Source organism: Harpegnathos saltator, unplaced genomic scaffold (assembly GCF_003227715.2).
Source record: "Harpegnathos saltator strain DR-91 unplaced genomic scaffold, Hsal_v8.6 scaffold283, whole genome shotgun sequence".
NCBI classification, from domain to species: Eukaryota; Metazoa; Arthropoda; class Insecta; order Hymenoptera; family Formicidae; genus Harpegnathos; species Harpegnathos saltator.
Window position 1 is genome coordinate 250,020 of NW_020230076.1, and position 14,173 is coordinate 264,192.

A 14,173-nucleotide genomic window follows, 5' to 3' on the forward strand; every position below is an offset into this window, starting at 1 on the left:
CGTTTTAGACATATATGTATATATATATTTTTTTATATAAATGAACTATGCAGAGAAAATAGAAATTTTCTATACTTTAATGTTTTAGGTTTTTCAGGTAATGTCATCTGGAAACGATATAGAGGAAATGATATTACATCTCCTTATAGGGATGATCATTATTATATATATGTTTTTAGTCAACTATGCCGGACAGGAAATTACTGATCATAATGATTACATATATCTTACAGCGTAAGAAACAGTTTTATGTGACACTCAAAATGATATATGTAACCACATTGTAAAATTCGAAATGATATTCCATCAATCTATAATCAAGGTTTTGTTGTAATTTCTCACATATGCTTAAAAATTTAGGGGGGTTAGATAGAGGAATTTCTTGAATAAATTTAAAATTTTCAAAGACACAGCTACACAATAAAGTCATAATTACGCGATATATCAAGATTATAAAACAAACGAAAGTAAATTCTAAACAACTTGATAGGTACAACGTTTATTGATACATAGCACCTTTACATGTGCAGAAACTGATATTATTTCTATTGCAAAGGGGCAGTAAAACGTTCAGCCTGACAATAGGAGGCTTGTTTACAGCATCCTTGGAGTGTTTTGCTTCGGTAAATCAAATATCAAACATCATTTATTAAAATATTTTCGATGTAGCATGTTTGGAATGGACAATAACAGAAAACATCTTGCATTGTAGTTGGCGAGTGCGTCGGTATCATACTTTACCGTTATGTATTCCACGCAGCAGTAATATAGTTACCATTCAATATTGTAATATAGTAGGTAAACGTTGAAAAAACATTTGTAGTTTCTTTGTATGAAAGCAAAAGTTGAATAAACTTACCAGATATATTTCGATTTTTCTAACTCATTAATATTATTTATTGTGTGAACTATTTATTGGATATCTTTAATATATAAATATTTCAATAATCACACACACATACATTTTAACAGTCTTTTTATTTCTGGCTTAGCGTATTTAAAACCAATTTATAATCTTTATCCAATTTATAATCCTTATGGAATTTGCAATTCCAAATTGCAAACTATTTTTGTGTGTATTTATATATGTTTTTATGTGAATTAAGAGGCATTGTGTACGGTATATTCAAGAAGTATAAATAACACAACCATCATTCAAATAATATATAGCTATTTAAAGTCGTTGAGTTAAACGTTTTTGAGAATAATACTTAACGTTAATATCAATTGAACGAAAACGAACAAAGAAACACTACTCACCTCAAGACGTGATTATATGTTAATAGCTTTATATTTCATTGACGGTAATTTCACAACCGACACACTGAACTTGCGCCAGATGAGAATAATATTCTTTCACCAACCAAACGTGTTGTACTAGTACTTGTGACAGAATGAAGTAACTGAAAGAGCGACAAAAGAGCGCTTGCGCGAACTTCGGCTGACGAGTTGTCTCACGATGTTATTTCATGAGAAATTAACATGTGTTGAATTCTTTCCGTATTATGTTAATAGTCCGATCGCCGGCGAACTCACTCCGACAAAGTCGTTAAAATGCAAGTGTTACAATCGCACGATGGTATATCGCGCCGCTTTGTGTCACACTTATGTTGAATTACGTAATTTACGTTGGAGTTCGCGATAGGCGAGACGGAAATTACATAATTCGTGATCGATCGTTCGGAAAAAGGGAGATGTAGGAATTTTCACCGACTTTTTCGCGGTCAAATGTGTCTCGATGTTCGTAAAGAAATGATCAATATCGAGTCTCAAAATTTTAGTCTTAATCGGATTCTTTTGCTTGCTGTAGGTTTATGGCCTTATCAGCGAACGAAATTCGTTCGATTCCGCGTCATTTTATTTTCCAGTATCCTGATGAGTTCTATTATATTTCAGGTATGTCGATATTTTATAATCGCGTTATATAATAACTATTACATAGTCTTCGTATCTGTATAGTTTAACACAATTTAGTTTCGACGGAGTCTACATATCGAGAAATTTGTCCTGTCGTAAGAAAAATCCGTTTTGATAATAATTTATGACGTGAAATTTATGTATTAAATATATATAGTGAGCAAAGTAATATTCGCACATAATTCATTGCTTATAGAAACAACTTTGCATATCCCAGATGGACAAAAAATGTTTTTGATATATATTTTATATTGGAATACATACTCTTTTTAATATAGTGTTATCTGTTTTACATCAGAAGTTTATGCGTCATTTATATGCCTAATGAAACTCTGAGCTATTTTAGATGTGTATAATATTTATATAAAGGCTTCGATGTTAGATTGGAGTCGCGATGGACTTATAATATGGCTCTATTAATGAAGTCAAGTGAAGTAGTATATAATTGTGATGTAAGCTAAAGCATATGTTTTCCTTTCGAAAAGTTCACCTTATATCTCACAAGAAGCTCAGTATATATTACGAATATTTTTTACATTAAAACTTTTAGCTGATGTAGAATGTGTTGCTCGCGCAATGAGTATATTTATATTTACAACTTTGTAATTTACATATGTGCATACATACACATACATTACTATACACGGAAGAGCAGTTGATTATCTCAAATTTGTTGATGAAATAAATATTGTATATAAATCTTCAAATATATTTTTCATAGATTTATCGCTTATAGCTTACAGCGTTAATCGCCGAACAACTCTCCGCTCAGCTTGTTATTAAAGTTTCTGGTGCAGTGTTATTTTTTTCTATCTTTGTAATTAAATTCAACTCATTTTGGATTAATCTTCAAAGTGTAAGTGTAAGAGCCTCATCATGCTTTTTGTAATATATATTTGCATATCCAACTTCTTTTGTTTTAAGGACGAGAGATAGTGTACTATATAGTTGATTTTATAGATAAAGTGTTTAATGGAGCAACTTCAGCGTATCTGTGATGAATTGAAAGATAAGAACGAGATTGCTATCTTAGAAAAATATGGGCGAGATGCGAAACGTTATACAATTAATATTTTATGTAAGAAGATATCTTTTGATTCTATTTATATGTGAAAGAAGAGATGCATTTTATTTAAGTTATTATTATAAAAGAGAATTTCTAATTTAACGGAAAGAAAAAATTATTATACAATAGAGTAGTTTTTGTAAGAATGTTTCAGACGAAAACTAGTAGTTAATTGACAAATAAATATTGACTATATTGATATCGAACGGTTCGAAAGCTTTAGTTTATGAATATTTCTCAAAATATTTTTAGTGGTGACCGTATGCAGTCTTGCCGTTATTATTGTCCAGCCATTCTGGCCGTACATTTATAATGTCCTACCGTTTATGAACGGTTCTCGATCATGCTGTACCCTGCCGATTGTAACTGAATATTTTATCGATCAAGAAAAATATTTCTACATCATTATATTACATATGGACGTAGCTTTTTGTATAGGAGCGATTGCAATGATAGGGACAGGAACATGGCTAGTAGTATCTCTTAAACATGCCTGCAGTATATTCAAGATTGCCAGGTGAAAAAATGAATGTAGAAGTGTGTGTAAAATTATGATTGTGTCTATCGAAATGTTGCATTTTTATTCGGAGTTGAGATGATTATTTAATATAGAAAAATTGTTTACAGTTACCGTATCGAACTGGCGATAATAAATATTTTTTTCAAGAATAATATGGTGGACGAGATTACAATTTATAAAAGGATAACTTACGCGGTAGACATTCATTGCAAAGCTATGCAGTTGGTATTTATTTGGCAAGATATAAATAATATATATAATAAAGTTATTTTATTCTTTACAGGTTCGCAAAAAATGTAATAACTAGTTTTGACAGTACATTCTTTTTTTTAATTGCGGTTGGTGTAGCTTCCTTAAGTTTTAATCTTTTCCGTGTAAGTTTTATTACGTTAGTTTACAAACATATATAAAAGTGAACTGTAGAAATAAAATAGAAATTTACTACACTGTAATGTCTTAGATTTTTCAGATATTGTCGTCCGGAAACGATATGGAGGAAATGATATTACGTCTTCTGTCAGGGATTATCATTATTACATATATGTTTTTAGCCAACTATGCCGGCCAGGAAATTACTGATCATAATAATCACGTATATTTTACAGCGTAAGAAACAGTTTTATGTGACGCTCAAAATTACATACGTGTAACCGCTTTATAAAATTCAAGTTAGAGGAGGAAGTTAAAGTAATTGTAATCTTGGAAACGTACTAAACATATACTCCATTTTATACTTTTATTATGTCATGTGTGTCATAAGATAGATTAATAGCATAAGAAGATTAATAGCTCAATGATGATGGAAAATCTAAGAATAAAAGATTCAAAATAACAAAGTTTTATGCTGGAAAGTAGTGACAACAAACTAATAACTAATGAAGAAAGTTGTCAACATAATACAACTTTGGATTACAATCTAATTTATAATAGAAATTATATTCAATCGATCCACAATTAAGTTTTTATTGTAATTTCTCACGTGTGCATAAATTTAGGGAGGTTAAAGAAATAATTTCTGAATAAACCTAAAGTTTTCAAAGACACAATCAAGTCACAAGATTACACGATAAATCAAGATGAACGAAAGTAAATTTTAAACAACTTGATAGGTACAACGTTTGCTGGTACATAACACCTTTACATGTGCAGAAACTGATATTATTTCTGTTGCAAAGGGGCAGTAAAACGTTCAGTCTGACCGTAGGAGGCTTGTTTACAGCATCCTTGGAGTGTTTTGCTTCGGTAAAAAATGCATCATTCATTAAAATATTTTCAATATAACATGTTTGGAATGGACAATAACAGAAGACATCTTGCATTGTAGTTGGCGGGTGCGTCGGTATCATACTTTACTGTTATGTATTCCACGCAACAATGATACATCCATCATTCAATAGTACATTGGAATACAGTAAGGTAAATCTGTAAAAAATTCTTAGTGTTTTTATCTAGAAGCAACCGTTGAATAAACTTTTGCGTGATATATTTCAATGTCGCTAAGTTATTAACATTATGATTAACATATTAACATATTGATTATTTAATGGATATTTCTGGCGCAGAAATATTATGAAAATCTTAATAATATCCAGTATTTACCGAATTAAATTTTGAATTTTTAGTAAATTTAAGTACTTGCGTATGCATACACAAATTATTTATAGTGCTTAGCCTCAGTATTATTTTAATAGTGCGAATGTTATTTATGAATTGTATCTGTAATGAATTAATAATGAATTGAACGAATCTTGCATGAATAAAGTGGCCCCATCAGTAATATTATTTATGGATTTCTCTCATTTCATTTTTAATGTAATTAAAAAGAATTAACGATTATATTATAATATTAACAATTTTCTCGAAATTCGTAATTTCAGGTCCCTGAACTCTGAAACTATTTTTGTGTATTTAGACTTGTATGGTGCGATGTATTTAAGAAATATATAAAAAGCTCAATCTCTGATGACTTGTATAATGAATAGCTACTTAAAGTCGTTGAATAAAACGTTTCTGGGAATAGTGCCTAATATTGATGTCAATTGAACGAAGACGAACAAAGAAACAAAATCTTGAAAAATAATTTTAATTGGAAGAATGAGCGCTACTATTAAATATATGATACGTTAGCGTAGCAATATTATTGAGTATATTTGTATATTTAACATTCCTTAGATACAAACGGATACATTAATCATTCGGGAACTACGTTCAATGGAGAGTTTGAAATACACGGTTCGTCAATTCTTTTTAATTCTTCGTGAAATCGCGAAGTCAGAATCACTCTATTAATTGCAAATGTCGAGATACACTAAATAAGATAGTACTATCAACCATAAGACTAGATTGTACATTAGTAAAATTTTATACTTCACTGACGATAACTCCACAGTTGAGATGTCAAACTTGCGCCAAATGAGTGATATTCTTTCACAGACCAAACGTCGTACGAGTATCGTACGAGTACTTGTGACAGAATGAAGTAACTGAAAGAGACTATGTGTGCGCGAATTTCGCGTTGACGAATTGTCTCATAAGTGTTATTTTGTGAGAAATTGACATATGTTGAATTCTTTCCGTATTATGTTGATAGCCCGATCGCTGGCGATCTCACCGATAAAGTCCAATTAAAATGCAAGTGTTGCGGTCTCGCGATGGTACAGGTTGCGTGAAAAGTTCGCGGAGCAAAACTGAAATAAAGAATACCTAATTCTAAAAATGATTTTATTCTTCAATATAGTCTCCATTAACTTCAATACACTTGGCCCAATGGCTCTCCAATAATTTTATTCCATCGCGGAAGTGTGTTTCTGAAAGGTCTGCGAAATATGCCTCTACGGCTGCTATAGCTTCTTCAATCGACGAAAAATGCTTCCCACGGAGGAATTGTTTCAGGTTTCGGAACAGATAGAAGTCGCTGGGTGCCAAATCTGGCGAATACGGTGGATGATCAAGCAATTTGTACTTCAATTCATTGAATTTAGACATTGACAAAACACTTGTGTGAGCAGGTGCGTTGTCTTGGTGAAAAATGATTTGTTTGTGCTGCAAACCAGGTCTTTTCTCACGAATTTTTGCGTCCAATTGATCCAAAAGGTTACAATAATATTCAGAGTTAATTGTTTTACCTTTTTCCAGATAGTCAATTAACAAAATCCCTTTAGCATCCCAAAAAACTGATGCCAACACCTTTTTTGCCGATCTTTCATGCTTTGTTTGCTTTGCAGCTGAACATCCAGCTTCAGTCCACTGTAAATGTTCCTGTTTCAATTTAGAATCATGGTGATAGATCCAAGTCTCATCTATAGTTATAAAACGACGCACAAAATCGGTTTTATTCTTCTTAAAACGATCCAACCGACGCTGAGAAATTTGCTTTCGAGCGAGTTTTTGTTGAATTGTTAACGTATGCGGCACCACTTTTCCAAACACCTTTTTCATTTGTAATTCTTTATGCAAAATATGCCGTATCCGTTCATCAGAAATGCCTATGGTATGAGCAATTTCATGCGTAGTCACACTTGGATCTTCAGAAACAATAACATGTATTTGCTCAATGATTTCTGATGTTGATGCGCTTTTTGGACGTCCACTGCGTGGATCATCTTCAATGCTTGTACGACCACGTTGAAACTCAAGTGCCCACTTACAAACCATTGTTTTTGAAGGAGCAGATTCCCCTAACACATTTACCATCTCGGAATGAATTTCCATTGCCTTTAAACCTTTTTTTAACAAAGAACTTAATCACTGCACGCTGTTTCAAATTTTCCATTGCAAACAAATATACTGACACGTCAACTTCAATTGGCTTGTAAACACAGAAAGAATTGACAGATGGAAATGAAACCTAACCTAGGTTCATGTGAAGAGTGATTCTATTTAACCGACTACAATTTATAATTCTACCGTTTACTTATAAATGCCGCTCCGCGAACTTTTCACGCAACCTGTATATTGCGCCACCATATCACACTTATGTAGAAATACGCAATTTACGTTCGAATTTACAGTAGATGAGGCAGAGAAATAAATCATCAATAACATACAATTGATCGCTTGGAAGGAAGAGGATGTGCAATTTTCCGTCACCTTTGTCGCAGTCAAACATGTCTCGACGCTCGTAGAGAAATTATCGACATCGAGTCTCAACATTTCAGTCTTAATCGAATGTTTTTACTCGCTGTAGGTTTATGGCCCTATCAGCGAACGAAATTCGTTCGATTCCGCGTCATCTTATTTTTTATCATCCTGATGAGTTTTATTATATTTCAGGTATGTCAATATTTTAATCGCATTATTATGTAATAACTATTATATTATATTATAGTCTTTGCACCTGTGTTTAATACAAATAAGTTTCGATGGGGTCTACGTATCGAGAAATTTGTCTTGTCGTAAGGAATGTCCTCGTTTCGTTAATAACCTCTGCAACGTTATATTTACGTAATCAAAGTGTAAAGTGAAAGTAATATTCGCGCATATTTCATTGCTTATCGGAACAACTTTTCATATATAGATAGAAAAAAGATATTTTTTTATATATTTTATATTGGGATATACACTTTTTTATACATAGTATCCCCATGATATCAAAGGTATATGCACAATTTATATGCGCAATGAAGCTCCGAGTTATTTTAGATGTGTGCAATATTTATATGAAATCTTCGGTGTGTAAACTTCGCTTGGATTAGAGTTAAAATGGACTTTTAGTATCGCTCTGCTAATAAATTCAAGTGAGATAGTATATCATTGTAATATAGCTAAACCGTATGTGTATATTTTTCAAAAAATTCATACTATATCTTACGCAAAGCACACGAATATGCCACGAATTTTTTTTTGCATTAAATTTTCAGCTGATATGAAATGTGTGCTTGTGCACTAAGTACATTTATATTTATAATTTCTCTATCTGCATACACGCACATACACACACGTACACATTATTGTACATCAAGGAGCAATTGATTACTTCAAATTTGCATTTTACTGATGAAATAAACGTATAATTTTCCTAACATATTTTTCATAAATTTATCGCTTATAGCTTACAGCGTTAATCACCGAACAACTATCCGTTCAGCTTATTATTGAAGTCTTTTGTGCCTCGTTATTTTTTCTTAGCAATTAAATTCAACTCATTTTGGATTAACATCCAAAGTGTAAGTTGAATTTTCTTAATACTTATCGTAATATATATTTTTATATATCCAGCTTGTTTTTTTTTTTGCTTTTTTTTTCAAGTCGAGTATATTATGTAATTGATTCTGTAGGTAAAATGTTTAATGGAGCAACTTCAGCGTATATGTGATGAATTGATGTGATTGAGATAAGAACGAGATAGCTATTTTAGAAAAAATATGGGCGAGATGCGAAACGTTATACAATTAATATTTTATGTAAGAACATATCTATTGACGTTAATTATATGTGACAGACGAGATGTATTCTATTTAAGTTATTATCATGAAGGATTTTTAATTGAACGGAAAAAATAAATGATTACCTAACAAAGCAGTTTGGAGATAATATTCGGGACAAAGACTATAGTAATTGGATAGCGAATAAATATTGAGTATATTGATATCGAACGATCGAAAAGATGTACCAGAAGAATACTTCTAAATATGTTTAGTGTTGACCGTATTCAGTGTTGTCGTTCTCATTGTCCAGCCATTCTGGCCATATATTTATAATATTGTACCGTTTATAAATGTGTCTCGGTCGTGTTACACTGTGCCGCTTATAACTGAATACTTCATTGATCAAGAGAAATATTTTTGTATCATTATGCTACATATGGATGCAGCTGTTTGTATAGGAGCTATTGCAATGGCGGGGACAGAAACATGGCTCCTAGCCTCTTTTAAACATGCCTGCCAGTATATTCAAGATTGCCAGGTGAAGAAGTGAATGTAGAAGTGTGTGTAAAATTATGATTGTGTCTAACGAAACAATGTTGTTTTCTCACTTGAAGTTGAGATGATTATTTAATACAGAGAAATTGTTTACAGTTACCGTATCAAACTGGCGATAATAAATAGTCCTTTCAAGAGTAATCTGGAAAACGAGATTACGATTTATAAAAAGATAACTTATGCGGTACACATTCATCGTACAGCCATGCAGTTGGTATTTATTTAGCAATATATAAATAATATTTGTAATAAAATTACTTTATTTTTGGCAGGTACGCAAAAAATGTAATAACTAGTTTTGACGGTACATTCTTTTTTTTAATTGTGGTTGGTGTAGCTTGCTTAAGTTTTAATCTTTTTCGCGTAAGTTTATTATGTTGGTTTAAATATATTATATAAAAACGAATTGTATAGATAAAATAGAAATTCATTATACTATAATGTCTTAGGTCTTTCATATAATATCGTCTAGAAACGGTATTGAAGAATGTTTTTATCCAACTATGCTGGCCAGGAAATTACTGATCATAATAATCACGTGTATCTTACAGCGTAAGAAACAGTTTTATGTGACGCTCAAAATTATACATGTAATCACTTTATAAAATTATTTTCAGGATCATTATAATCTTATAAAGGATTACAGATAAAACTTATGATTACATGAAAACAAGATAAGCTAAAGTAAATTCTAAACAATTTCATAGGTACAACGTTTATATAGCAACTGGTATATAGCGCCTTTACATGTGCAAAAATTGATATTATTTCTATTGCAAAGGGGCAGTAAAATGTTCAGCCTGACCGTAAGAGGCTTGTTTACAGCATCTTTGGAGTGTTTCTCTTCAGTAAAAAATATATCATTAGCATTAGAATATATTCGACGTAACATATTTGGAATGTACAACAACAGAGGATATTGCAACATTTTGCGTTGTAGTTGGCGGGTGCATCGGTATCATACTTTACGGTTATGTATTCCACGCAGCAGTGATACATCCATCATTCAATAGTGTGTGTTCAATAGTATATTGGAATGCAGTACGTAAATGTAAAAAAGTCTTAGTTTTTATCTAGGGGTAACCGTTGAATAAACTTTTGCGTGATATGTTTCGGTGTTACTAAGTTATTAACGTTATACCCATCTTAACATATTGACTGTTTGATGAACCTTTCTGATGCATAAATATTATGAAAGTCTTAATAATCCAGTATTTCTTGAGTGAAATTTTAATCCTTCAGTAAATTTAAATATTTGCGCAACACAAATTACTTATAATGTTTAGTCAACATTATTTTAATAATGTAAATATTATTTATGAATATTTTAAGTCATTTGATTAACAGTTGGTAAATTTGTTTCTTTTGTTTGAGATAAAAAATTATTTTAGTTCAAAACAGTGTGTATTCACAAGTGAAATATGTAAATAGGTGGTCTATCTTAAATAATGTAAATAATTGATGTGGCCATATTTGTCGATCGTCAGGTAATTTATTAAGTTTTTGGTTTCACGCTGATACAGCGACACATTTTATAAATTTGCGAATTTGCTTTCATTCTGTTACGCACGACGCAGATCGTGAGATATGCTTCGACAACGAGTAGAAAAGTTCCCCCCGCCTGCTACTTTACCAACAGTTTCGTGATACGTCATGCAATTTTATTCCGCTAACTAGTTCGAGGAAAATTTTAACGTAACGAGGAAACATCGCGGTTCGTAACGGTGCGACGGAGCGCCGAGAGAAATTGCTGGAATTTCAGCATAAGTAAGCAAAATCGTTTAAAGAGACACTCGTAATATAAAGTAATACACGCGTCGGCTTCTCAAATCGAATAAATTGGATAACGTTATGTTAAAGGTTGCACAATTTTCATAAAAATTAATTAATTGCGGGAATAAATAAGGTTGTAAATATAAACAAATTTTGGTATTGCTTCCTGTAATATTTATACTAATGTTTTGCTCATCATATTTTGTTTTCGTATCGTTAATGAGCCGTATACGGAAATATCGATTTTAATATATTTATGTAACTTATTATTTTTTTATCATTCTCATATTTTAATATAGTCAGAGCATTAACATCAACAAAATTTTAACGATATAACGTTAACTCATGTACAATTAATATTGTACGATATACAATTTTCTTTTATTCCTTGATATAAATATCAAAGATAAAACAATAAGAAATACATATAAAGATACTCATAGCTTGTACCTCACAATAGAAGGAATTGAATATAATTTATATGAATATAATTTATATGAACATAATTTATATGAATATAATTTATATGAATGTAATTTATTTAATTGAATATAATTTATATATGATAAGACATATGTGATAACAAAATATTTTTATTTTAGAAGTATCTTTATTTTAATCAATAGAATATTATGTAATGTAGAGAGAAAGATACACACACACACACACACACACACACACAAATATAACACACAAAATATTGTCTTTTTATTACAATTAATTTTTATTATTAATTATTAATAAATTTACGAAAATATATCCAGCATGATTTGATGCAAGCGTAATTGCAATAATTTAATGATACGGAATTATTGCGAATAAATGAATAATTACAAATATATATATTTTATATATATTTGTAATTTAATATATATTTTATACGCAGAGCGTATAAATGCATAAAATAGCAGGATAAAATTTTAGACATAATTTTTGACATAGACATATTTATGAGGTTTTGGTACTTTTTAATGATTATCGAACCTCATCGTATGAATACACAATTACACATTAACTCATTAGATAACACAATATACTCCGTTCTTGTTCATTTATTTCGATTTCACGTTAAGAATGACGAAAAAATGCATCCGCTTGAATCCATTAAAGTTTGTTGGATGCTAGCGGTTTCAATTTGCTGAGTGGAAATTTAATTCTCGCTGTGTGCAAAAAAACATAGCAAGACCACACTTGGACCACTGCGGTATTTCGGTTTAAGTTATACCTCACTACAGCCGGAAGGTATAGTCCTCATTTCTAGAAAAAAAAATAACAAAGAGAAAACAAAAACGCCACAGGCAATGTATATAGGCACAATGGGCAACTTTCGAAGTTCTCGTAGAACTTAAGTGCAAACGACAACGAGAATCAAGATTTTTTTCTCGCTTAGCGGAATCTCTCTTGAGTAACGGTGTCATTAGTCGTAGAAGCGCGTTTGAAAAATGGACATGCTCGCCAACCGTTGCGCTTTCGCCAAGATACTTCACCGCTTCTCCTTCGCGTGGACGTTTGTTCGCGCGCGAATCCTCGGATAGAACCCCCTCCCCGCCCCCCGAAGGAGAAAACGAATCGTGGCTAATTGCGATCCACGAGCCCACAATTTACATGTAAATTTAAGCGATCGCCGATCAGACCTCGGCCGAGCGGCATTTCGGCTTGCGGCTTGTTGTTTCTGTGCGGTGCATTTGGAAAGAATCGATGACGCGAATTTACAACGAACCGCCGTTATTTTGCCGCACTGTCGATCGTTTCACTGTTCATTTTCAACTCATAGCGAGTATTTTCTCACTCCGCACACTGTGTTCTCAAACACCGGCTTATCGTAAGAATAGAGTGTTATTACCGTGTTGTTGTCGCCGAGTGTGCGACAAATTCATAAGACACGGAGGCAACACTGCCGTACTAATATTCGAGCCGTAACATGTGAGATGCATCAGCTAATTACTATGGCGTCAGCTGCTTCATTGCTCGCGAAGGCGCGCTCGTGTGTGTAGGAATCGATCGGCGGAGGAGGGGGAAAAAACTTGGCTAATTACAATCGCGCGGCATGCTAATAAAGGTCGAGTCCGTACACACAGGCCGTGCCGCACACAATTCCGCCGCACAGATTCGTATCAACGACAGCGCGATATTTTATACGCGCATTCGGACTAAATAGCCGAGCGCGCGGCGGCGGCGGCGGCGGCGGCGGCGGCGGCGGTGGCGGCGGCGGCGGGGGCAATTCTCTGTAATTGCATTTCAACGATTAGGACGGCCAAATTGCTAAATATCACTGTTCCTCTCGCTACTGTGTCGCGTCCTGCCCCAATACCCTGAGGTATTGCTACGAAGTCGCCCACAAATATTTTCTAATTAGCGGCTTGTTAAGAGCGGGATAAACTGCACGTTCATTGGCCACACTCGCTGTTATCGGCAATTCGAGTTTATGGGCCGCTAATTGGAGACTTTTCCGTGCTCCGCTCCTCTCCGCGCTAATTAATTTCGTGTCTGTCTCTTTTTCGTTTGAATCCCCCCCCCGTTCCCCGCCCTCGTTCGATTTATGCGACTATACCGCCAACTATAATGCCGGGAGCGAGAAATCACTTTGTTGATATTCCCCTGTGATGAAATTCCTCATCGACGTAATGAAATTCCTCATCGTCGTAATCAACGGACGATTGAGTTGGACGAAGTATAATCGCGAAGCTCGCCGCAAACTTTCGTCTCGATTTCGCCAATTGATAAACAGCCAGAAAATCTCGTCCGCGAGCGCGCGTCATCGACTTCCGCGTATCCGTTCTCGCGGAAGCACACTCGTGGAATCGCGCAGTCATTTGTTGCGGACGTAATGAAGACTCGCTCGAGTGGAACTCACTGCTCGCAGCCCGGTATCTCCTCGGAGTATCTTTCAGATACGTGTTAAGTGATCCATGATCGCGTCCCGCGTATCGCCCGCGATCCACCACGATTGCGCTCTCTGTATCGCCTGTATAATGC

At 33.5% G+C, this 14,173-nt stretch overlaps 1 protein-coding gene and 1 pseudogene across 1 annotated transcript; both read left to right on the forward strand.

Moving 5' to 3' along the window:
* The first annotated feature begins 90 nt into the window (after positions 1 to 90).
* On the forward strand, positions 91 to 867 carry LOC112588749 (uncharacterized; annotated as a pseudogene).
* A 276-nt stretch (positions 868 to 1,143) lies between these two features.
* LOC105189249 (odorant receptor 67b-like) lies at positions 1,144 to 5,285 on the forward strand. Its single transcript, XM_025299550.1, has 9 exons — positions 1,144 to 1,896; positions 2,654 to 2,773; positions 2,878 to 2,995; positions 3,236 to 3,500; positions 3,611 to 3,724; positions 3,787 to 3,877; positions 3,964 to 4,109; positions 4,613 to 4,745; positions 4,828 to 5,285. Exons 1-9 carry the CDS (start codon positions 1,729 to 1,731, stop codon positions 4,879 to 4,881), a joined length of 1,209 nt encoding a protein of 402 aa, XP_025155335.1. The 5' UTR covers positions 1,144 to 1,728; the 3' UTR covers positions 4,882 to 5,285.
* The last annotated feature ends 8,888 nt before the right edge of the window (positions 5,286 to 14,173 follow it).